Here is a 23,722-nt window from a genome sequence, read left to right as displayed (position 1 = left end):
TCCCCATCTGCAGGGGAGTGCAGAACATGCCTCTTCTGTGGAAATCATTTTCACTTTTCCAGTCTTTACCCTGTTACATGTCATTAGGGTGTCTTCCGTTTTCCAGATACTTCCATCCAGAGGGAGATCAGGGAAGGAAGTGCCGTAATTCTCTCGAGAGGGAAACTATCATCCCGAGAGAGCCATGGTATCTGCAAAACCGGCGTATTACGAACCTCAAGAGTCTCTTGAGTCTTTTTGAGTGACCGTTTAGCCAGAAAATGCAACCAGACACAAAGGAACAGATTTTTTTTCCAATGTCCAGATACTCACTGACAGCACTGTAGTTTAAGTTTGTCTGTTGAAAAAATAATCCAAGAAAGAACATGGTGTGCTACAGGTAGTGTTTTCTTTTTCTCTGAGGCCCTTGTGGTCAGGAAGACTAGTATCTTCTCTCACATCTCACAGACCACTTCCTCTGCTCAAATGTTTGCTGCATTTTAAGAAAGCAACAAGGTAATTCAGCATCTGTTATTGACAGTACGTAGTGTACCACCATCTTGTAAAACTCCGATCTGCTTACTAAGGTATGTGCTATGGTGCAAAGTGAACAATGATTCTGGATAAGAGCGTCTGCCAAAATGCCATTAATTAATTAATGAATAAGGAAACAAGTGAAAACTGAAAATAACAAAATAAACATGTATGCCCAGCATAGCACAGCACTGCAGATAACTTTTTTATCTTTTGACTTTTTCCTGTGGTGATATCAGTGGAGCTCTTTATCTGTGGGCCTCTCAGTTCCATAGATACTGATCTAAGATAATGTTCCATTTCTGCTACTCCGCAATGCTAGAAACAAACTCTATTACTGAAGACATTTACATTTTTGTCACTTAGCAGACGCTTTTAATCCAAAGCGACTTACAAGTGCATAGGTTCTTCCACAAGTTAAAGCATCACAAGAGGGATAGGGATATCAGAAAAGTATCAGAAATCAGGAGGGAGGACTAAGGTACAGTTTGAGAAAAACTGTTATTGATACAATTAGTTGTCCTGAAGGTAGGGCATGAGGAAGAAGCGTGAAGAGTGCGTGTTACCCTGGTGCTGATGTGCTGCACAGTGCATGCAATAGCTGCAGAGTAAAAGGAGCAGGCTGCTTCCTATTTAAAATGCATATACACTCACCGAGCACTTTATTAGGAACATTTTTACTTTATTACTTCTACTTATTCATTCACCCAGTTGTGTGGCAGCAGTGCAATGCATACAGTTAATGTTCCCATCAACCATCAGAATGGGGAAAAGAATGTTACAATCCGTAGTATTGCAATAATAATGCATAAAGATACAACAAAAATGACAACAATGACAGTTCTGGTGGAATTAAAAGCAAGGGAAAAGAAGTGAAGAAGTGAATGGATTTGAGCTGGGGTTTGAAGGTGTGTATGGATGGTGCAGACCTGATAGAGAGGGGCAGTTTGTTCCACAGTCTCGGTACGGCCACAGCAAAGCCCTGTCACCCTTTAGCTTTAGTCGAGACCGAGGAACAGAGAGGAGCAGTTGGGTGTAAGACCTCAGTGACCTGGGCACAGAATATGGGTGAAGGAGATCAGAGATATGGGGGGAGGGGGGAGAAGGCTAAACCATTGAGTGCTTTAGAAACAAACAACAAGATGTTAAAATCAATCCTATATCTAACCAGGAGCCAGTGCAGGGAAGCGAGAATTGGTGTGATGTGTTCACATTACCTGTTAAAAGCCTTGCAGCAGCATTTTGCACTAGCTGCAGGCGGAGGAGGGATGATATAATGCATGAATAATTATGTCCAAGTTGTGAAACCAAAGAAAGGGCTTGGCCTTGGCTTGGCTCGGAGTTGAAAAAAGCTGGTTTTAATGACAGAATTAATGTGTTTGTTGACCGTGAGGGTGGAATCAAAAATGCTTTTGGCATGGGGTTTAGTGCAGTGAATAGAGGCCCTAGATTAATAGAGAGACCTCTAAGAGTGTCAGGTGGACCGAACCGGATCACCTCCATCTTACTTTCTCTTGGTTGGAGAAAGTATTTAGTCATCCAGTCTTCAATGTCAGCAAGACAATCACACAGGCTCTTAAGCGAGCACTTGTCGTTTGCTTTTATAGGGAGGTAAAGCTGAATATCGTCAGCATAACAGTGGAATATTGCATTTCTCTACAATAGAGCCGAGGAGGATGCATTTACAGGCAGAAAAGAAATGGCCCAAAAATTGAACCCTGGGGGACTCCACATGGAATAGGAGCAGAGGAGGACGAGGAGCACTTGATGTTAACTGAGAAGGTCCTGTTCTTTAGATAAGAGGGAAACCATTTTGTGTGAGTGAATAGTGTATCTGCCCTGCGATGGACTGGCGACCTGTCCAGGGTGTATTCCTGCCTTTCACCCAATGTATGCTGGGATAGGCTCCAGCCCCCCTGTGACCCTGTTCAGGATAGGCGGGTTAAGATAATGGATGGATGGATGGCCTTGAATGGCACCTGTGTGCATAATCCGGTCCGATCATGGTCGACCTAAAATAGAGCATTCTCTGGCGACACTTTAAGGAGCGCAGGTTCAGTACTGTGAAGGGCTGTGAAGCCAGGCTGAAACGTTTCAAAGATGTTAATTTGGTTTCGTAATTTGGTTAATAATAAGAGTTGTGAAAGAGCTATTTTTTCCAAGACTTTTGGGCCAGAAGTTATTTTGAATAGTGGGTTTGGTTTGGATTTTTTAACAGAGGCTGAACCACTGCATGTTTAAAGCAGGAAGGGACCATGGAACTAATTTCACACCAGCGCCAAAGCTCACACGTGGCAAACATTTGGGGTCCTTTCATAAAATCATTCAATTTGCCTGTGGACTAACCCCCCAACCCCACCCTAACCAACATATACTCACATACTCTAGAAACACTATCCATACAATGCCAAATCCCAATCCAACCCATCCGTAATCATGCATATTTTCCTTTTACTGTTCCTTTTTTGGTTTTGCTTTGTTATTTGTTAGTTTTATTTTATTTTTATTTGTTTTGTATATATTTTTTTCTTTTTCTTTTGTATTTAAGAATGTGTTATTCATATTCATCATCCATCCATCCATTATCTGAACCCGCTTATCCTGATCAGGGTCGCAGGGGGGCTGGAGCCTATCCCAGCATACATTGGGCGAAAGGCAGGAATACACCCTGGACAGGTCGCCAGTCCATCGCAGGGCACACACACCATTCACTCACACACTCATACCTACGGGCAATTTAGACTCTCCAATCAGCCTAACGTGCATGTCTTTGGACTGTGGGAGGAAACCGGAGTACCCGGAGGAAACCCACGCAGACACGAGGAGAACATGCAAACTCCGCACAGAGAGGCCCCGGCCGACGGGGATTCGAACCCAGGACCTCCTTGCTGTGAGGCGCATATTCATCATGTTCTTCTTATTTTATTTCATTTTTTCCCCATCGTGACTTTTATTATTATTACTTTTTCGCCTCTTCTCTCCCTTTTTCCATACAAGGCTCCAATCAACAACCACCCACTTGTCCACCTGTCTGTTTGACTGTTCATCCCCCTGTCTATCTGCCCGTTGGTCTGCGTATCCATGTGTACACAAGTCACTCTTTCCACACTTTATTATTCTTTTTATTATTATTCTTTTTTTCATTTATTGTTATTTTTAGTGACTCTGTCTGTTTTGTTTTACCCTCCCCTCAAAGGCTTCATATTGTTTTCTTCCTTTGCTCTTTCTCCTTCTCCCTCTCTCTCTCTCTCTCTCTCTCTCTCTCTCTCTCTCAAAATGACCAATGTATATATGTTTGTTTTTGTATTATTGAGAATAAAGTTGACCTCCCAAGAGGGTGGGGGGGTGGTGGCGGGAATAAAAAAAAATAAAAATAAAATAAAGCAGGAAGGAACAATGCCTGAGGTGAGTGGTTTATAATAGACAGGATGCTGGGACCAATTGTGTCTAAAACCATTTTAAGGAGGTGTGAGAGGATAGTGTCAAGAGGGCAGGTAGTGGGCTTCATATGAGACACTGTATCTATCAGGATGGAAAGAGAGACTGGCTCAAACTGACTGAAGACAACAGTGTGCATAGGAAGGCTGGAAGGACCATGTGCAGGAGGTGGGATGTGAGATCAGATGTCATCAATCTTGGAAATAAAGACATTTTAAAAAATCATCATATCACAGAGGAAGTGTCAGGATTAATTGTGTTTAACAGAAATTTAGGCCTGTGGTGTTTTGATATCACAGCACAAAAAACCCATGCTCTGGCTGCTTTAACTCCTACCTGGAACTTAACCAGACAGTTTCTCAGGATATCAGCGGGTACTGGGTGCGTGTGGGTTTTTGTGTGGGTTTTCTACTGTTTTTTTGGGTTGTAACAAATAAACTCTGTTTTTAATATTGAACTCATGTCTCTGCTTGTTAATTTAATTCTTAAATTCTTAAACTATTTCCTTGGGCATAATTCCCAAGGTGGCGTAATCGAGTGGTGTTATGCCAGGTCACACATGGTGGAGGTTCCTTGCAGGTTTGGGGCTGCATTTCTGCAAATGGAGTTGGGAATTTGGTCAGGATTAATGGTCTCCTCAATGCTGCGAATTACAGGCAGATACTTACACATCATGCAATACAGGGGAGGCATCTGATTGGCCCCAAATTTATTCTGCAGCAGGACAATGACTCCAAACAGTTGGCCGATGTCATTATGAACTATCTTCAGTGTAAAGAACAAGGAGTCCTGGAAGTGATGGTATGGCCCCCACAGAGCCCTGATCTCAGCATAATTGAGTCTGTCTGGGATTACATGAAGAGACAGAAGCATTTGAAGCTGCCTAAATCCACAGAAGAACTGTGGCTAGTTCTCCAAGATGTGATGCTGTTTTGAAGGCAAAGGGTGGTCACACCAAATATTGATTTGATTTAGATTTTTCTTCTGTTCATTCTCTTCTGTTTATGCATTTTGTTAATTGATAAAAATAAACTATTAACATTTCTATTTTTGAAAGGATTTTTTCACACCTGCCTAAAACCTTTGCACAGTACTGTATATATTTTGACAACAATGTCCAATATTTTTTTTAATATTTCTGACAAGCTGAAAGTCTTCTGAGCATTGTCATACTAAGTTGACATTTTTTAAATGAGTTGTTTTTGAGAACAAGAGCTTTGGTTTGACACCAGCACCAGTCTGTATCTGCACCTGCTCAATTGGCAAGTCCGGCAGTGCACTGAATTAAATTGTTTCTCACCGGATCAATTGATAGCTAGCTTGCTCCGTGTCTTGTATATAATTTGTATAGATAGATATATCGATAGATAGTTTCAGCACCAGTGTCAAGTAACAGTAGCTAGCTAGCTAGCTCCGTGTCTGGTAATGCCATGTTGGTGTCAAACAAAGCTCCACTTCTCAAAAACTATTAATCGTAAAAATGTCAACTTCATTTGGAAATGCTCAAAATACTTTCAGGCGATCTTATCCAGAAAGGTCCGGGGTGGGTGCAGGTTTCTGTTTTAGCCAAGCTTCAACTGATTAACTAATCATGATCTATGATCAGTCAAGATCTTGAAGTAGAATCGCGTGACTTCATGCTGGGCTTAAACGCCAACCTACATTTGAGCAAAAAAAGGAACTGGGAGGCCACAGCAAATGTCTTTCAGGGAAGGGCTCAGTTTATCTTAGAGCTCAGAGGTGCAGGTGTGAGGATCCACTCTGCTCTGTGGAAGGGTGCGTTTGTCTGCGCTGAAGATGGAGACATGTCTGCTGTTCCTCTCTCTCTCCTCCCTCCTCCTGCTCTCCACAGCCAGTGAGTACCAGCTTCATCCTCCTCTCCTGCTTCTCCACACCCAGTCAGGGTCAGAGACTGGGGGCCAGGGCCAAGGGGTCAGAGGGTCTGCTGGTCAAAGGGCTCTCCAGTAAGAGCAGGGTTACAGGCAGCCTCTGAACACCACAGATTACTGGAGGGACATTTCTCTGCATGATTCATTGAGTTTTCATCAAACAAATGTTATTATGAATTATGTAGAAAATGTTTCTGTATTTGATTCACAGGAAATTGGCACACTCTCTTCACAGCAGTGCTCATTTCCTCATGAGAGCACTTTAATAAATTATTTTAAATATATATATTTTTAAAAAATGACAGAGAAAAAATTATAGCTATAAATATAGTACACAAACACTATTACTAAGTACTAGTGGTAATCCATCCATCCATCCATTATCTGAACCCGCTTATCCTGATCAGGGTCGCAGGGGGGCTGGAGCCTATCACAGCATACATTGGGCGAAAGGCAGGAATACACCCTGGATAGGTCGCCAGTCCATCGCAGGGCACACACACCATTCACTCACACACTCACACACTCACACCTACGGGCAATTTAGACTCTCCAATCAGCCTAACATGCATGTCTTTGGACTGTGGGAGGAAACCGGAGTACCCGGAGGAAACCCACGCAGACACAGGGAGAACATGCAAACTCCGCACAGAGAGGCCCTGGCCGACGGGGATTCGAACCCAGGACCTCCTTGCTGTGAGGCGGCAGTGCTGCACCACTGCACCATCCGTGCCGCCTCTACTAGTGGTAACGCCTGTGGAAACCTTAACTTTCTAAGCAGGTCTAAAGCAACATTGATCCAGAGTCAGACTTCTGATGGAAATCTTTTAAAATAACAGACTCTGAACAGTTAATATCCTCAACCTCTTCTTATACCAATATATAATAATAATATTATATGCAATATTATATTTCAAGCTCACATTGGGTTGAATATGTGGCATGTTTTTTTTTAAAAGCATGTTGTCAACTAAAATAAAATTTAATAAAAAAATATGGAAATTTAACAAGAAATTTAAAAAAGATATCCTGATAAATAGTGATTGTTTAACGGGCAGGCATTTCATGAAGCACAACTACAGATATGAACTGTTTCCTCATGGTGAAAACAACATTTGACTGAAAACAAAACCATCACAAATGTGAAACATTAAAAACACTTTTTGCTTTATATATATAAAATGCAAAGTAGATGCCTACAGGTTTCTAGCCATGGCTAATGTGCAACCCCTGTCCCGGGCCAGGTTTTTTAAAGTTAAAACGGGAAATACAGAAGCATTGAACTAAAAATAATACCTAAACATTAAAAAGCGGTACAGATAAAAGACTAAAATAAGTACAAACACTAAAATAAGGGCAAAGACAAAAATCAAAATGTTAATAATACATAAAATCAGTGTTCACCGACTTGCTTCAGTTTCAGCATGTGTGTTTAAAAATCTTGAGCTCTTTCAATGTTTTAATTTCAGATGGTAATGCGTTCCGCAGTTGTATACTTCTTACTGAGAAAGAAGACTGACCAAATGTTGTTCTGCGTTTTGCTGCTCTGTGATTTCCAGTTGTTGCACCTCTGATTCCACTGTTTTGTTTGTTTTATTTCTGGGGCAAGGTTGTTCACACTTCAAAATAAGTTTAATAAATGGTACATTTACAAAACTGTCAAAGCATGTTATGTTTCTGTGAAATTAGGCAATGGTGCCTGTTTATATAACGACCTGATGGGTGTAGTTGTTGTTTGGTTGGCCTGGCCCCAAACCGTTATACAGTATGATAAATGAGAAAATATAATGGCATGCATAAACTGCTGTGCTGCCTTAATAGGTATGTAATGTCTAATTAAGCGGAAGCAATTGAAATTTGTTTTGACAGTTTTGCACAACCTCTTTACATGTTTATCGAACTTAAGCTGAGAGTCTAAATTAACACCTAAAAATGTCATTTCATGTACCTCATCTATCTCTTGCTCGTCAATCTTTATTCTTAAATTTTCATTGAAATGTATTTTTTATTAAAAAGCACATTGAGACCGTCTTATTACAGTTCAGAGTCAGATGATTATTTCAGAGCCACTGTGACACACCAGACATTTATTTTGTGAGCATCTCTGCTGCCATATGAGGGTTTTTTTGGATGCACATATATAATTGTGTCGTCCGCATACATTTGGCATCTAACTCTTTTACAGCTATCAGGTAAGTCATTTACATATAAACTAGTAAAGTAAAGGGCCTAAAATTGAACCTTATGGGATTCCCATTTGGCAAGTTTGGACAGATGACTGGGTAGAATTTATTCTAACACATTGCTCTCTGTATTCAAGATAAGATCTAAAGCAGGTTATTGCATTGTTTGAAAAGAGAAATCGTTGCAGTTTATTTGAAAGAATTTCATGGTTCACAGTACAAAAATACTGCTCCCACTACACTGCCTTCATCTAATGACTGTTTTATAGTTTCAGTGAGGTAACAGTTTGCTAACTCTGTTGAGTACCTTGGTCTGAATTCAAATTGTTTGGGGTGCAGAAAGTGATTACTTTGAAGGTAATCAACAAGTTGTTTAGCACTTTTCAAGAACCTTTGAGAGTGCTGATAAAATTGAAATTGGTCTGTAGTTACAGACCTGGTCAAGTGCTCCAGACTAGAAATTGGAGTGATAGTTACCGATTTCCAATGCTGAGGAAACTCATTCGTTCTGATTGATAAATTGACCACATGTGTTACTGCCGTTAAGAGAAGAGAACTATGTTTTTTTTTGTAAACAAAATAACAAAATTATCCTTGGCCTTAGATTGCCTTCACTGCGTGATAACCTTACCAGTCTTCCTTTGATCTACTTCTTTAATATAAAAGGATGTTGATTTGTCTCTCAGTGTATCTTTTACCTGTACTGGTTGGAAACTTGCTGCCATTTCCTCAGCTGATTGAGTAAAACATTTATTAAATTTGTTTGCAATTTCAATACTATCATTACTAACTCATTTCTATAATCAATTCCACTGTTGATTTTTGTGGGTTAAGCACTCAATTGGCTAAAATAATTTAAGTGCTTCCAAAGTGCCAAGCTTTTCCCCTCTGATTCTGTGATCAACTGCATGAAGTAACATGTTTTTTCATCAGGTGGCGAATATCCTTATTCTGCCACAGTAAAGCCCTACTACGCTGTGGGTGCTTCAATGAGTGTATTTCTGAACCACATCTATAAAGTGTTTTTGTCATTGTAGTACAGAAGGTATTTAAATCCTGAATTTGTTTAATGTTATCCCAATTAATATTCAGTAATTCATTTTCAAATTGTGTTATTTTATTCTTTGGGATGCCTGTGAACTCTGGATAATTTTCTAACAATTAAAATCATATTATAGTCGGACAGACCTGTAATTAAATTGTACGTCTTTGTCACTCGCTCAGTTCTATTTGTGAAGATTAAATCAATAAGGGTTTTAGTGACTTTAGTAAGTCTTGTTGGTCCTTTAATTATTTGGTGAAAATTATGTTTTGAATACATTGTTTTCAGTTTTTGCTCACTGCTTTTGTTCACGAATTTATATTGAAGTCTCAGAAAAAGATAGTTTCACAGCGACAATTTATCTGTTTAATGAATTCATCAAAATCCTGGTAAAATGAAACACCATGTGAGGGAGGATTACATAGTGTCACAAGATTACATTTCATTTTTGTTGACAAGACTACATTAATAGCCACGCATTCTAAAGGTGTTTAATTTGAACAGATTTAAAAGTATCTCTAATATAGATCAACACTCCACCCCCCCCCCATCAATCTGTCTTTTCTAAAACAAACATAACCAGATACATCAATTATATGTGTTGGGATATTACTCTTTAACCAAGATTCACTTCGACACTTCTTTAGAGGAACCATCCTTCCCCATCTGCAGGGGATCACGGCTGTGTGCAGAAGATGCCTCTTCTGTGGAAATCATTTTTACTTTTCCAGTCTATACCATGTTACATGTCTTCCATTTTCCAGATACTTTTATCCAGAGGGAATTAAAGTGTAAACACAGGTGCAAAGATCAGGGAAGGAAGTGCAGTAATTCTCTGGAGAGGGAAAGTATCATCCCAGGAGAGCCAACGTATCTGCAAAACCTCCGTTTTAGGAACCACAGGGGTCTACTGAGCTCCATGGTTGGGTGACTGTTTGACCACAAAATGCAACAGAATGTTAAAACCGCTATTACCAAACAACAATAAGAATGCACATCATCTCAGTTTTACAACTCTTATTTTTTGTACAAAGTAGATCCTGATTACATTTTGACTATGTCCTTTTTTGTAATGGCATGGAACTTCTGATATCTGCAAGTGCTTTTTAATACCATATCAGCATTCTCCTTCCAATTATCAGGGCAGTGAAACAGTTTTTGTGTCTGACAAAGTAAAAGGTTCCCCTTGTGGCCAACGTGTGTCCCTGCAGTCTGTAGGGGCTTCTTCTCCCTGAGAGATGAGCACTGTCACAGGAGTGTCATCTGCTTAATCAGTCATGTGACAGGCCTCACTGGCAGAGCTCATATCACTGGTGTCCAGTGCACAAAGCAAGGCAGATAGAGCACACCCTAGTGGTGTCCATGTGTTCCTGCAGACACTGCTGGGGTCATCCTTTTCCCTGTGAAGCCACAGGGAATATGGTACAACAGGCTAAACAGTAAAGATCTATAATCAGTGTTTGTACACAAGAACCATGTATATCAAGAAGATGTTTCCATCTTGTATAGCATAGAAAATCAATGCATAATCTTCACTTCTTTAGGCAATGTTGACCAATGGTAAAAGGCATTCTGCAATCTTGAAGCCTTTACAGGCATAGCAGCAAATACCTTTTAGTTTAAGTCAAAGGAAACCTTTCTCGAGTTGTCTTAAATCTGTTCATTCGTCAAGTTAATTCTCTCTCTCTCCCACCTCCCCCCGCCTCTCTCTCTCTCTCTCTCTCTCTCTCTCTCTCTCTCTCTCTCCCTCTCTCTCAGGCAGGGAGGATGTGAGGCTGGTGAATGGTAGCAGCCCCTGTGCTGGGAGAGTGGAGCTTTACCATCAGGGAGAGTGGGGGACAGTGTGTCATTATGCCTGGGATATGAGTGATGCTGGGGTGGTGTGCAGACAGCTGGGCTGTGGAGATGCTGTAGATGCACTAGGAGAGGCTCACTTTGGACCAGGGTCTAGGAGAATAAGGCTGGGTGCTGTGTACTGCAGTGGATCAGAATTCTCACTGAATGAGTGTGAGTCACTAGGATGGGGGGAAGATGTCTGTGATCCTGGAGAGGATGCTGGAGTGATCTGCTCAGGTAGGACTCAGTATTATTCAGCTGTTACCAATGTTCTCAACCCAACTCAGCACATTGGAGTTAAGTGAGGATATAGTGTATTAATATTCATCGACAAATAGATAATATTACGAATCTTTAAATCTCATAATCTCTAAAACATAGTGTTACATTTTTTCAAGTTGTGTTCTAAAGTAGTGTGTGCATTGTTACATTCACTGAACTAATCCAGAATGTACACAGTGCTATCTATCAGAATGTTTATGCATTATAGTCTCAGTCTGTCACTACAGTGTACACTTGATTGACTCATCTCACACTGCAGGTGATGTGTGATGGCTCATCTCACACAGCAGTAGACGTGTGATTAGATAGATTGATAGATCATTGCATTTATATCACACTTTTCTAGACACTCAAAGCGCTTTCCAGTGATGAGGGGGAAACTCGCCTCAACCACCACCAATGTGTAGCACCCAACTGGGTGAAGCACAGCTGCCATTTTGCACCAGAATGCTCACCACACACCAGCTGAGGTGGAGAGTGAGAGAATAATGCTTTCTCTAATTAAATCAAGTGGCAGGTTGAGAGAGCCAGTTTGGGAATTTAGGCAGGACACTGGGCAACCCCTTCTCTTTGCCAAGAGTGTTTTGGGATCGTTAATGACCACAGTGAGTCAGGACCACGGTTTTACTCCTCCTCTGAAAGATGGCGTCTCCTACAGCACAGTGTCCCTCTCACTGTGTTGGGGCATTGGGGGTAATTGAACCAGAAGGAAGTCCGCCTCCTAACTGGCCCCCAACAACACTTCCAGCAGCAACTTAGGTTTCCCAGGAGGTCTCCCATCCAAGTACTGACCAAGCCCACACCTGCTTAGCTTCAGCAGGAGCAGGGTGCATGATGGTATGACAATACCATGATGGCTTGGCTCATCTCACACTGCTGTACTCCATGTATAATAGCTGTGCAGTCCTGTGTTCAGACAGCTGTGCTGAATGTTGTCTTTGGAATAAGGTGCTGGTTATTGCTAATGATTCTCTCTTTATTCTCTGTTCAACTGCAGAGGTCAGGCTGGTGGGCGGGACTGACCTGTGCTCTGGGAGAGTAGAGGTGCATCATGGGAGCTCCTGGGGCACGGTGTGTGATGCTGACTTTGACCAGCGGGACGCAGAGGTTGTGTGCAGGGAGCTGGGCTGTGGGGCTCCTAAAGAGCTGCGCGGGGCAGCTGCATTCGGCCAGGGTGAGGGCCAGGTGTGGGCAGAGGAGATTCAGTGTAGAGGCAACGAATCTCAGATTAACTTCTGCCCCACAGCACCCTCACAGAATCAACCCTGCTCCCATGGAAACGATGTGGGCTTGGTGTGTTCTGGTAAGAGTCTTCTGTGCACTGTGAGAGTTTCTGTGATGCTGGGTGAATATTGAGATGGTGCATGGGGGGTTGGACCCAAAATGCATGACTCAGACAACAGAGATGTTGTCAGAGTGTCGTCGAAAAACAAGCAAAGTTCATACACATGAAATCCAGCCAAAACCAAAGTACTGTACCGAGGGATAAGGCAGTCTTGAAAACAGTAAACCATGCAAAAAGTCCAGTAACCAGGAAAGCTTTCAGCAGGGCAGTAGGGTTGGGGTCGATGATGGCGCAAGAGTCAAGACCAAAGTCCGCTCCGCGGGGCAAAAGCACAAAGCAGCAGGCAAAGTTGTGGTACAGGCAGGCAATTGTCAACAAAACAGAAGTCAATCATCTTTGGTCAATAAACAGGCTTGGATTGTAACGGGTAGACAATAGCCTGACAAAATGCTTAAAAGTGCACTTAGCTACAGACAATAGACAGTAGACAGGTATAGACAATTAGCTTGAGAGCAGCATGTGAATGGACATCAGGTGTGGAGGATTGACAAGTAAACAAGATAATTAGTAACTGTTCGTAATAAAACTATCCTGCCCTAGCATTAGTCAACACAACACAACACAAATTCAGAACTCCGGTTCTAACCCCCGGAAACTTTTCTCTATTTTCTCCTCTCTCCTCAATGAACCGCCTCCTCCTCCTCAGTCCTCCTTTGCTGCTGATGACTTTGCTGATTTCTTTGATGAGAAGGTCACAGTCATCCGTAGATCCTTTACAAGCACCGCCCCCCTCTAGGCCCATCCCTTCCTTTTCCACTTTCTCCCCCCTTACAGACTCTGATGTTTCTCAACTCCTGCTCTGCCACCGCCCTACAACCTGTGCCCTTGACCCTATCCCCTCTTCTCTTCTCCAAACTATCACACCTGACATTCTCCCATTTGTCACCTCCCTTGTCAACTCCTCCCTGTCTTCCGGCTGTTTTCCGGCATCCTCCAAGAGGGCCCACATCACTCCGCTGCTAAAAAAGCCTACTCTGGATCCCTCCATCATCCAGAACTACCGCCCGGTATCTCTTCTTCCTTTCCTTTCTAAAACTATAGAACGAGCCGCTTCTACTCAACTTTCTTCTTTCTTTTCTAACAACAACCTGCTAGACCCCCATCAGTCTGGCTTCAGATCAGGCCACTCGACAGAGACTGCGCTCCTCTCTGTCAGTGAGTCACTCCATGCCGCACGAGCAGCCTCCCTCTCCTCTGTCCTCATTCTTCTAGATCTCTCTGCTGCCTTCGACACTGTGGATCACTCCATCCTCCTGTCTGCCCTGTCAGCAACGGGCATCTGTGGCACAGCCCTGGACTGGATTGAGTCCTACCTCTCTGGTCGCTCCTTCCAGGTTGCCTGGGCTGGTTCGGTATCAACACCTCGGCCCCTCGCCACAGGAGTTCCCCAGGGCTCAGTCCTAGGCTCGCTTCTTTTTTCTCTTTACACTCGCTCCCTTGGCCCTATGATCACTGCACATGGGCTATCCTACCACTGCTACGCGGACGATACCCAACTCTTCGTCTCGTTCCCGCACGCTGATACGCAGGTTTCAGCCCGTATCTCTGCTTGCCTGAGGGACATCCAGATCTGGATGGACAACCACCATCTAAAGCTCAACCCACACACACACCATTGACTCACTAACTCATACACTCATACCTACAGGCAATTTAGACTCTCCAATCTACCTAACCTGCATGTCTTTGGACTGTGGGAGGAAACCGGAGTACCCGGAGGAAACCCACACAAACACGGGTCGAACATGCAAACTCCACACAGAGAGGCCCCGGCCGAACGGGATTCGAACCCAGGACCTGCTTGCTGTGAGGCAGCAGTGCTACCCACTGCACCATCCTTGCCACCGACAATAACATAAATAAGACAATAACTAAACATGAAACATGATGTGACAAACATGAAACGTGAGAAATATAGCCCCTTAATAGGCCTTATGAGTTTATATTTAACAAGGTCTTTATTGATTATACTGTGAAACGTTACACGTCAGTGTGTGTGAGTTTAATCAAGTGTGGAGTTTGGATGATCTCCCAAATATGTACTCAGAACCATCTCAACACCCTCATTTCCTCTATTCAGGGCGGAACTGTTCTTACATCTGAGAAAGGCAAACTTATACACAAGGTGACCACTTCATTAGGTAGACCTGTACACCAACTTGTTAAAGCAAATATTGAATCAGTCAATAATGTGGCAGCACCTAAATGCATAAAAGACTGCAGACATGGTGAAGAGATTAAGCTGTTTTTCAGACCAAATGTCAGAATAGGGATTAAAAATTATCGAAGTGACTTGTTGATTGTTGGTGCCAGACAGGGTGGTTTGAGTAACTGCTGATCATGCACAACAGTCTCTAGAGTTTGTGGAGAATGGTGCGAAAAACAAAAAACATCCAGTGAGCAGCAGCTCTGTGGGCAAAAACACCTTGCTAATGAGAGAGGTCAGTGGAGAAGGGCCAGACTGGTCAAATCTGACAGGATGTTGACTGTAACGCAAACAACTACGCATTACAGCAGTGGCATCTGTGAACACACAACATGTCAAACCTCTAAGTGGATAGGCTACTGCAGCAAAAGACCAATAAGTCTAAAAAATAACATTACATTACATTAATGGCATTTGCCAGACGCTCTTATCCAGAGCCACATACAACAAAGTGCAAAGTGCACACCCATAACCAGGGATAAGTGTGCTGAAAGACCCTAGAGGGAAGTACAATTTCTACTGCTACCTGCACAACAACGATAAGGACCAGGGCCTATTTGATCATCAGATTTCTTGAAATTTTTTATTTTATTTTATTTAATTAAATCGTAATACCGTAACAAGAAAATGTAGGAACAAACTGCTTACCTAGCCATACTAAACATCCTAATACACAAGTGAATAACACAGGTAAAGACAACACTTAAGGTTTACAGGGAGGTAGGGAGGGACAGGGTTCAGTTTGCGCTTGAAGATGGCAAGAGATTCTGCTGTTCTGACCTCCATGGGGAGTGTGGAGAGGGGGAGGCCCCAAGCGGTCTTTGGTGGCTGAAAGAAGAGGTCTGGCAGGGGTGTAGGGTCTGATGAAGAGGTCTGGCAGGGGTGTAGGGTCTGATGAAGAGGTCTGGCAGGGGTGTAGGGTCTGATGATTTTTTGGAGGTAAGTAATAAATAAGTTATAAATACCAAAAATACCTAATAAAGTGCTCACTGAGTTTATATAGTGTATTAGGCTAGTATTTTAACATTTAAAACGGTCACTGCTGTACAGTGTACAAAGCCAGGGAGATGGAGATTTGGGTGTGCTCTTTGTTCCTGCAGACAGTGCTGGGGTCATATCCTTTAAATCCGCAGTATGGTGTACGCTCATCCCCTCCTCTCTTTCTCTCTCTCTCTCTTTCTCTCTCTCTCTCTCTCAGGCACAGATGTGAGGCTGGTGAATGGTAGCAGCCCCTGTGCTGGGAGAGTGGAGGTTTACCATCAGGGAGGGTGGGGGACAGTGTGTCATTATGGCTTGGACATGAGTGCTGCTGGGGTGGTGTGCAGACAGCTGGGCTGTGGAGATGCTGTAGATGCACTAGGAGAGGCTCACTTTGGACCAGGGTCTGGGAGAATATGGATGGCTGGTGTGTTCTGCAGTGGATCAGAATCCTCACTGAAGCAGTGTGGGTCACAAGGATGGACTGAAGATCACTGTGATCATAGAGAGGGTGCTGGAGTGATCTGCTCAGGTAGGACTCAGTGTTATTCAGCTCTTAACCCAACTGAGCATTGTTCCATTTGCTGAACTCATCCAGAATGTACACTGTGCAAGCTCTCATATTTATGTTTCTGATGTACTTGCTCTTGCTCTGTAAATGGTAAATGGTTGGAATTTATATAGCGCCTTCATCCAAAGCACTGTACAATTGATGCTTCTCATTCACCCATTCATACACACACTCACACACTAACAGCGAAGGCGCCGACCAGCTCGTCAGGAGCATTTGGGGGTTTGGTGTCTTGTTCAGGGACACTTTGACACAGCCTGGGTGGGGGATCGAACCAGGCAACCTTCTGACTGCCAGACGCCTGCTTTTACTGCCTGAGCTATGTTGCCCCTGTAGCTATCAGAATGTTTATGCAGGACTCTGGGCAACCCCTTCTCTTTGCCAAGGGTGTTTTGGGATCGTTAATGACCACAGTGAGTCAGTCCCAGGGTTTTACTTCTCCTCTGAAAGATGACGTCTCCTACAGCACAGTGTCCCTCTGCTGTACTCCACGTATAATAGCTGTGCAGGCCTGTGTTCAGACAGCTGTGCTGAATGTTGTCTCTGGAATAAGGTGCCAGCCATTGCTGACGATTCTCTCTTAATTCTCTGTTCAACTGCAGAGGTCAGGCTGGTGGGCGGGACTAACCTGTGCTCTGGGAGAGTAGAGGTGCATCATGGGAGCTCCTGGGGCACGGTGTGTGATGCTGACTTTGACCAGCAGGACGCAGAGGTTGTGTGCAGGGACCTGGACTGTGGGGCTCCTAAAGAGCTGCGCGGGGCAGCTGCATTCGGCCAGGGCGAGGGCCAGGTGTGGGCAGAGGAGATTCAGTGCAGAGGCAACGAATCTCAGATTAACTTCTGCCCCACTGCACCCTCACAGAATCAACCCTGCTCCCATGGAAACGATGTGGGCCTGGTGTGTACTGGTAAGAGTCTTCTGTGCACTGTGAGAGTTTCTGTGATGCTGGGTGAATATAGTCCCTTAATAGACCATATGAGTTAATATTTAACAAGGTCTTTATTCATTATACTGTGAAATGTTACACGTCAGAATTATTTTGAAAATGTTTCTGTATTTGAATCACGGGAAATGTGACATACTCCCTTCACAGCAGTGCATTTGATTTCTTTACGAGAGCACTTTAATTATACATTACACATACATTCTCATTAAACATATTACAGACTCTGAACAGATAATATCCTCAAGCTCTGCTTAAACCAACAAATGTGGCAATATTAAAAGCATGTTGTCAACTACATTTACATTTACATTTTAGTCATTTGGCAAACGCTTTTAATCCAAAGCGACTTACAAGTGCATAGGTTCTACCATAAGTCAGAGCATCACATCCAGAAACTAGCAAAATACACAGGAAATGCTGTTCTAAACATAGTTGTCATCAGAAGTTTTTTTTTTTTTTTTTTTTTTTTTGGGGGGGGGTTAGACAAGGATAGGGATATCAGAAAGGAGGGGCAGGGGAAATCAGGAGGGAGGACTAAGGTAGAGTTTGAAAAGGTGGGTTTTGAGTCTGCGTCGAAATAGGGGGAGGGATTCTGCTGTTCTGACAGTGGTAGGCAGGTCATTCCACCACTGAGGAACCAGAACGGAAAACAGGCGTGAACGTGCAGCTCGACCGCCAGGTGCACGTAGAGAGGGAACCGTAAGGCGACCAGATTTGGCAGACCGGAGTGGTCTAGCTGGGGAGTAGGGAGTGATCAGGGATTGTATGTAAGGTCGGGCAGTCCCCTTAGCAGCCTGAAATGCCAACACTAGGGCCTTGAAACGGATGCGTGCGGCAATGGGAAGCCAGTGGAGGCCAATGAGAAGCGGGGTGACATGAGCCGACCTGGGCTGATTGGTGATCAGGGCTTGATGGCACACGCTGGGAGACCGGCTAGGAGGGAGTTGCAGTAATCCAGGCAGGAAATGACGAGCGCCTGGACTAAGAGCTGGGTGGCTTTCTCAGTCAGGAGATGACGGATACGGCGTATATTATACAGAAAGAACCTGCAGGTTCTGGCAGTGGAGGATACTTGTGGAGCCAGGGTGAGGCAGTTATCAAGAGTCACCCCAAGATTCTTTGCCGTACGGGAGGAGGAAACTACAAAGTCCTCAACAGTCAATGAGAGGTCGATTGTCGGAGAGGACTTAGCAGGGATGTAGAGAAGCTCAGTTTTGGCAAGGTTGAGCTTCAGGTGATGGGAAGTCATCCACGCAGAGATATCAGCCAAGCAGGCAGAGATCTGTGTGGTGATTTGGGTGTCGGGGGGGAAGGAAATGAAGAGTTGGGTGTCATCAGCGTATGAGTGATAAGAAAAGCCGTGGGAAGAGATAACAGAACCAAGAGACATGGTGTATAGCGAGAAGAGGAGAGGCCCAAGAACCGAGCCCTGCAGGACTCCAGTTCGTAGGGGTTGAGGGTCGGAGACTGCGCCCCTCCAAGTCACCTGGTAGGAGCGACCAGAGAGGTAGGAGGAAAACCAAGCGAGTGCAGAACCTGTGACACCCATCCCAGACACCGATGAGAGCAGAATCTCATGGTTGACTGTATCGAAGGCGGCTGACAGGTCGAGGAAGATGAGGACAGAGGAGAGGGATTTTGCTTTAGCAGAGTGGAGTGCCTCAGTGACCGCGAGCAGGGCGGTTTCAGTGGAGTGGCCACTCTTGAAGCCAGACTGGTTGGGGTCATGGAGATTGTTGTGGAGAAGATAAGTGGACAGTTGGGAGCAGACCGCCCGTTCCAGGGTTTTAGCGAGAAAGGGAAGAAGAGAGACAGGCCGGTAGTTGTTCAGGGCAGAGGGGTCAAGAGTAGGTTTTTTGAGGAGGGGAGTGACTCTGGCCCTCTTCAGGGAAGAGGGCATGGTGCCGGAAGAGAGGGAGGTTTGATTAGAGAGGAGAGAAAAGGGAGAATGTCCTCAGATATAGATTGTAGGAGGGGGGAGGGGATGGGGTCAAGAGGACAGGTGGTTGGGCGGTGGGAAGTAAGGAGTTTCAGTGTGTCGGCGTCAGAGAGGGGAGAAAAGGAGGTTAGGGAGTTGGGGAGGGTAGGAGGGTCAGCAGGGGTGGAGGGTTGGGAGAAGGAATTGCGAATAGCATCGACCTTCTTTTCAAAGAAGGAGACTAAGTCATCAGGTGTGAGTGATGAGGGGGGTGGGGGGGGGGAGGGGGGCCAGAAGAGAGGAGAAAGTTGAAAACAGTTTGCGGGGATTAGAGGCGGCCGCGTTAATTTTCGAGTGAAAGAAGGAAGATTTAGCTACAGAGACAGAGGAATGGAAAGATGATAAGAGGGCATGGAAGGAAGCTATATCACTGGGGAGACAGGACCTTTTCCATTTTCTCTCCGCCGCCCGCAGTTCGGTTCGGACAGCTCGTAGAGCATCAGAAAGCCATGGACTGGGGGGGGAGGCCCGAGCTAGTTTGGTGGTGAGGGGACACAGAGAGTCAAAGGAAGATGAGAGGGAGGACATGAGAGTTGTAGCCGCATCATCGGGAGACAGTCGAGAGAAAGACTCCGCAGATGGTAGGGAGGAGAGGATTGTAGATGAGAGGGTGGAAGAAGACAGGTGGCGTAGGTTCCGTCGACAGGTGACAGTGGATGGTGGGAGAGATGGATGGGTGTTGGAGGAGAGTGGAAGAGAGAAAGAGATGAAGGAGTGGTGAGATATATGGAGTGGTGTTACAGAGATGTTGGTTGTTGTGCAGCTCCTTGTGAAGATGAGGTCAAGAAGGTTGCCTGCTTTGTGGGTGGGAGGGGAAAGAGTGAGGGTAAGGTCAAAAGAAGAGAGGAGGGAGAGAAAGGTAGACTGGGTGGACTCTGAGTTGAGGTTGAAGTCACCCAGGAGGATCAGGGGGGTGTCATTGACAGGTGAGGAGCTGAGGAGGATGTCCATCTCATCCAAAAAGTTTCCCAGAGGACCCGGGGGGCGATAAACAACAATAACAAACAGTTTGCACGGCAGAGTAACAGAAACCGCATGAAATTCAAAAGAGGAGAAGGAGAGGGATGAGGAGAAGACACTAGATCTCCATGAGGATGGGATTAGGAGACCTGTGCCACCTCCTCTGCCAGAGGATCTGGGTGTGTGGGAAAAAGAGAAGGCAGAGGAAAGGGCAGCCGGGGTGGCTGTGTTCTCTGGTGAGAGCCACGTTTCAGTTAAAGCAAGAAACTCAAGGTTGAGGTGGGAGGCATAGGCAGATATGAAGTCTGCTTTCTGGACGGCGGACTGGCAGTTCCAGAGGCCACCAGCCACACAGAGATCAATACCAGGGGATCTGGGAGGGAAGATGAGGTTAGAGATATTCTGCCCATGTTGGCGGGAGGCGAACCTCCTACCTGACTGACACTGACTACAAACACTGCTGGGGTCATCCTTTGAAGTCACAGGGAAAATGGTACAACTGGCTAAACAGTATTAAAGGTCTAAATTAGTGTTTGCACACAAGAACAATGTTTATCAACAGATGTTTCTATCCTGTATAGCATAAAAAATCTATGCATATTCTTCACTTCTTTAGGCCGTGTTGGCCAATGGTAAAAGGCTTTCTGCAATCTTGAAGCCTTTTCAGGCATAGCAGCAAATATCTTTCAGTTTAAGTCAAAGGAATCCTTTCTTGAGTTGTCATAAATCTGTTAATTCGTCAAGTTAATTTGAGTATCTCTCTCTCTCTCTCTCTCTCCCTCTCTCTCTCTCTCTCTCCCTCACTCTCTCTCTCAGGCAGGGAGGATGTGAGGCTGGTGAATGGTGGCAGCCCCTGTGCTGGGAGAGTGGAGGTTTACCATCGGGGAGAGTGGGGGACAGTGTGTGATGATGGCTGGGACATGAGGGATGCTGGAGTGGTGTGCAGACAGCTGGGCTGTGGAGATGCTGTAGATGCACTAAGAGATGGTCACTTTGGACCAGGGTCTGGGAGAATATGGGTGTCTGATGTGTCTTGCAGTGGATCAGAATCCTCACTGAAGCAGTGTGGGTCACTAGAATGGGGTAAACATGACTGTAATCATGGAGAGGATCCTGGAGTGATCTGCTCAGGTAGGACTCAGCTCTTACAATAGTCTTATACCAAACGGCACTTTGGATTTACGTGAGAATATGTACATTTAAAAAAACAAACTTATATTACATGTGTCTCAAACATAGTATTTCATTTTTTTATGTTGTGTTCTAAACTGAGGTGAACTAACCAGAGTTTGCACAGTTGCAACAGACTCATGTTTATGTTCTTTCTTGTTATGTTGCTCTTATTTTGTAAATATTATTGGCTCATCTCCGACTGCAGTAGATGTGTGATTGGTTCATCTCACACTCCATGTATAATAGCTGTGCAGTCCTGTGTTCAGACAGCTGTGCTGAATGTTGTCTGGAATAAGGTGCTGGTCATTGCTGATGATTCTCTCTTCATTCTCTGTTCAACTGCAGAGGTCAGGCTGGTGGGCGGGACTGACCTGTGCTCTGGGAGAGTAGAGGTGCATCATGGGAGCTCCTGGGGCACGGTGTGTGATGCTGACTTTGACCAGCAGGACGCAGAGGTTGTGTGCAGGGAGCTGGGCTGTGGGGCTCCTAAAGAGCTGCGCGGGGCAGCTGCATTCGGCCAGGGCGAGGGCCAGGTGTGGGCAGAGGAGATTCAGTGCAGAGGCAACGAATCTCAGATTAACTTCTGCCCCACAGCACTCTCACAGAATCAACCCTGCTCCCATGGAAACGATGTGGGCCTGGTGTGTTCTGGTAAGAGTCTTCTGTGCACTGTGAGAGTTTCTGTGATACTGGGTGAATATAGCCCCTTAATAGGCCATATGAGTTTATATTTAACAAGGTCTTTATTCATTATACTGTGAAATGTTACATGTCAGTGAGTGGAGTTTTGATGATCTCCCAGATATGTACTTAGAGCCATCTCAACATCCTCATTTCCTCTATTCAGGGCAGAATTGTTCTTACATCTGGGAAAGTCAAACTTATATACTCAGTGACCTCTTTATTGGGTCGACCTGTACACCAGCTTGTTAATGCAAATATTGGATCAGCCAATAATGTGGCAGCACCTAAATGCATAAAAGCATGTAGACATTGTGAAGAGGTTCAGCTGTTTTTCAGACCAAATGTCAGAATGGAGAAGAAATGTGATCTAAGTGACTGTTTGATGTTGGTGCCAGACAGGGTGGTTTGAGTATCTGCTGATCTCCTGGGGTTTTCATGCACAACAGTCTCTAGAGCAGAGGTCACCAACCCTGGTCCTGGAGAGCTACTGGGTCTGCTGGTTTTCGCTGTTACTCTGCACTTAATTGATGAAGTAGAGCAGATGATTACACAGCTAACTCACCTCACCTGGTTACCTGGTACTCAGTAGGGTGCTGATTTTAAGGTGAAAACAAAAACCAGCAGACCCAGTAGCTCTCCAGGACCAGGGTTGAATGGAGAATGGTTAACGGACAGTTACGCTCCTGCGCCCCCTTGTGGCCAATATTTATGATGGCCGACGGATGACGTGTTCTTTGGATTTTTCCAAACTTTGTGTTGTTGGCAGACCATCGGATTAACCGGAAGTAAAGAAAATCACAGTGTGCTCACAGAGAAAATCGGGCATGCAATGCATTCCATTCATTTTCTATGGAGAGGCTTGCGGTGCGTGAAGTTCGCAGTCCAGTGAGTGCCGTGTACGTTTGGCGGTTCTGTGTTTACATATCGTGATCTGCCCATGCAAATCAACTGAGTCCAGCACTGCTCGCATGGCTCACAAAACTAGGATCAAACTTTCAAACTAGGTGTTGCAGATAAAATATGAATCAGCAAGTGTATTTTGTTTATTTTGCTCTTCAGATGTTTTCAAAAACATATTTTCATGGACTGTTTAAGAGAATAGGACCCGCCATATTGTGATGTTTTGCTAAAACAAACGGACGCAGTGCTGTCCAATCAGGTGCCGACAGTGTTCTGCAGTAGATTACGTCCCTCCTCGTATTGATCCCATAGAGCGATCAATCAGACAGAACCCACCTACAGTACCGCCCATTATATGGACAACTTGGGGGAACAATTTGTCACCATGTGTCACTGGTCGCTGGATTTGGTGTGTGGGTATCTTGACAACTTGGGGGTATAAACCCACGCTACACCAGGTTAAGCAATTTTAAAGATCTATCAACAGTGTTTGCACAAAAGAACCATGTTCCTGAAGAAGATGTTCATGTACTGTATACCGGTTAAATCTATGCATTATCTTCACTTCTTTTGGCACTTTTGGCCACCGTTAAAAAGCATTCTACAATCTAGCAAACACATCGGTGAAAGCACCTTTTATTTTAAATCCAGTAATTGGGACAGGGAGGAAACCCTTGTAGAGTTATATTAATTCTGTATTTCATTAATTAATTTGAGTACATCTCTCTCCTTTGCTTTCTTTCTCTCCCCCTTTCTCTCTCTCTCTCTCTCTCTCTCTCTCTCTCTCTCTCTCTCTC

The 23,722-nt window shown here is 44.5% G+C and overlaps 1 protein-coding gene across 1 annotated transcript in view; it reads left to right on the top strand.

Annotated features, from left to right (window-relative positions):
- The window catches only part of LOC133121427 (scavenger receptor cysteine-rich type 1 protein M130-like), a 52,141-nt gene that overhangs the window by 27,301 nt on the left and 1,118 nt on the right, over positions 1 to 23,722 (top strand). Inside the window, exons 2-5 of the mRNA XM_061230591.1 lie at positions 11,047 to 11,138; positions 12,181 to 12,492; positions 15,933 to 16,244; positions 16,886 to 17,017. Of these exons, the coding sequence (XP_061086575.1) occupies positions 11,047 to 11,138; positions 12,181 to 12,492; positions 15,933 to 16,244; positions 16,886 to 17,017 (848 nt within the window). The remainder of the gene's footprint in view (positions 1 to 11,046; positions 11,139 to 12,180; positions 12,493 to 15,932; positions 16,245 to 16,885; positions 17,018 to 23,722) is intronic.

This window comes from Conger conger, chromosome 2 (assembly GCF_963514075.1).
Source record: "Conger conger chromosome 2, fConCon1.1, whole genome shotgun sequence".
In the NCBI taxonomy this organism is placed as follows: domain Eukaryota; kingdom Metazoa; phylum Chordata; class Actinopteri; order Anguilliformes; family Congridae; genus Conger; species Conger conger.
Note: the sequence above shows the minus strand (reverse complement) of the source record. Positions and strands in the feature narration are given on the sequence as shown.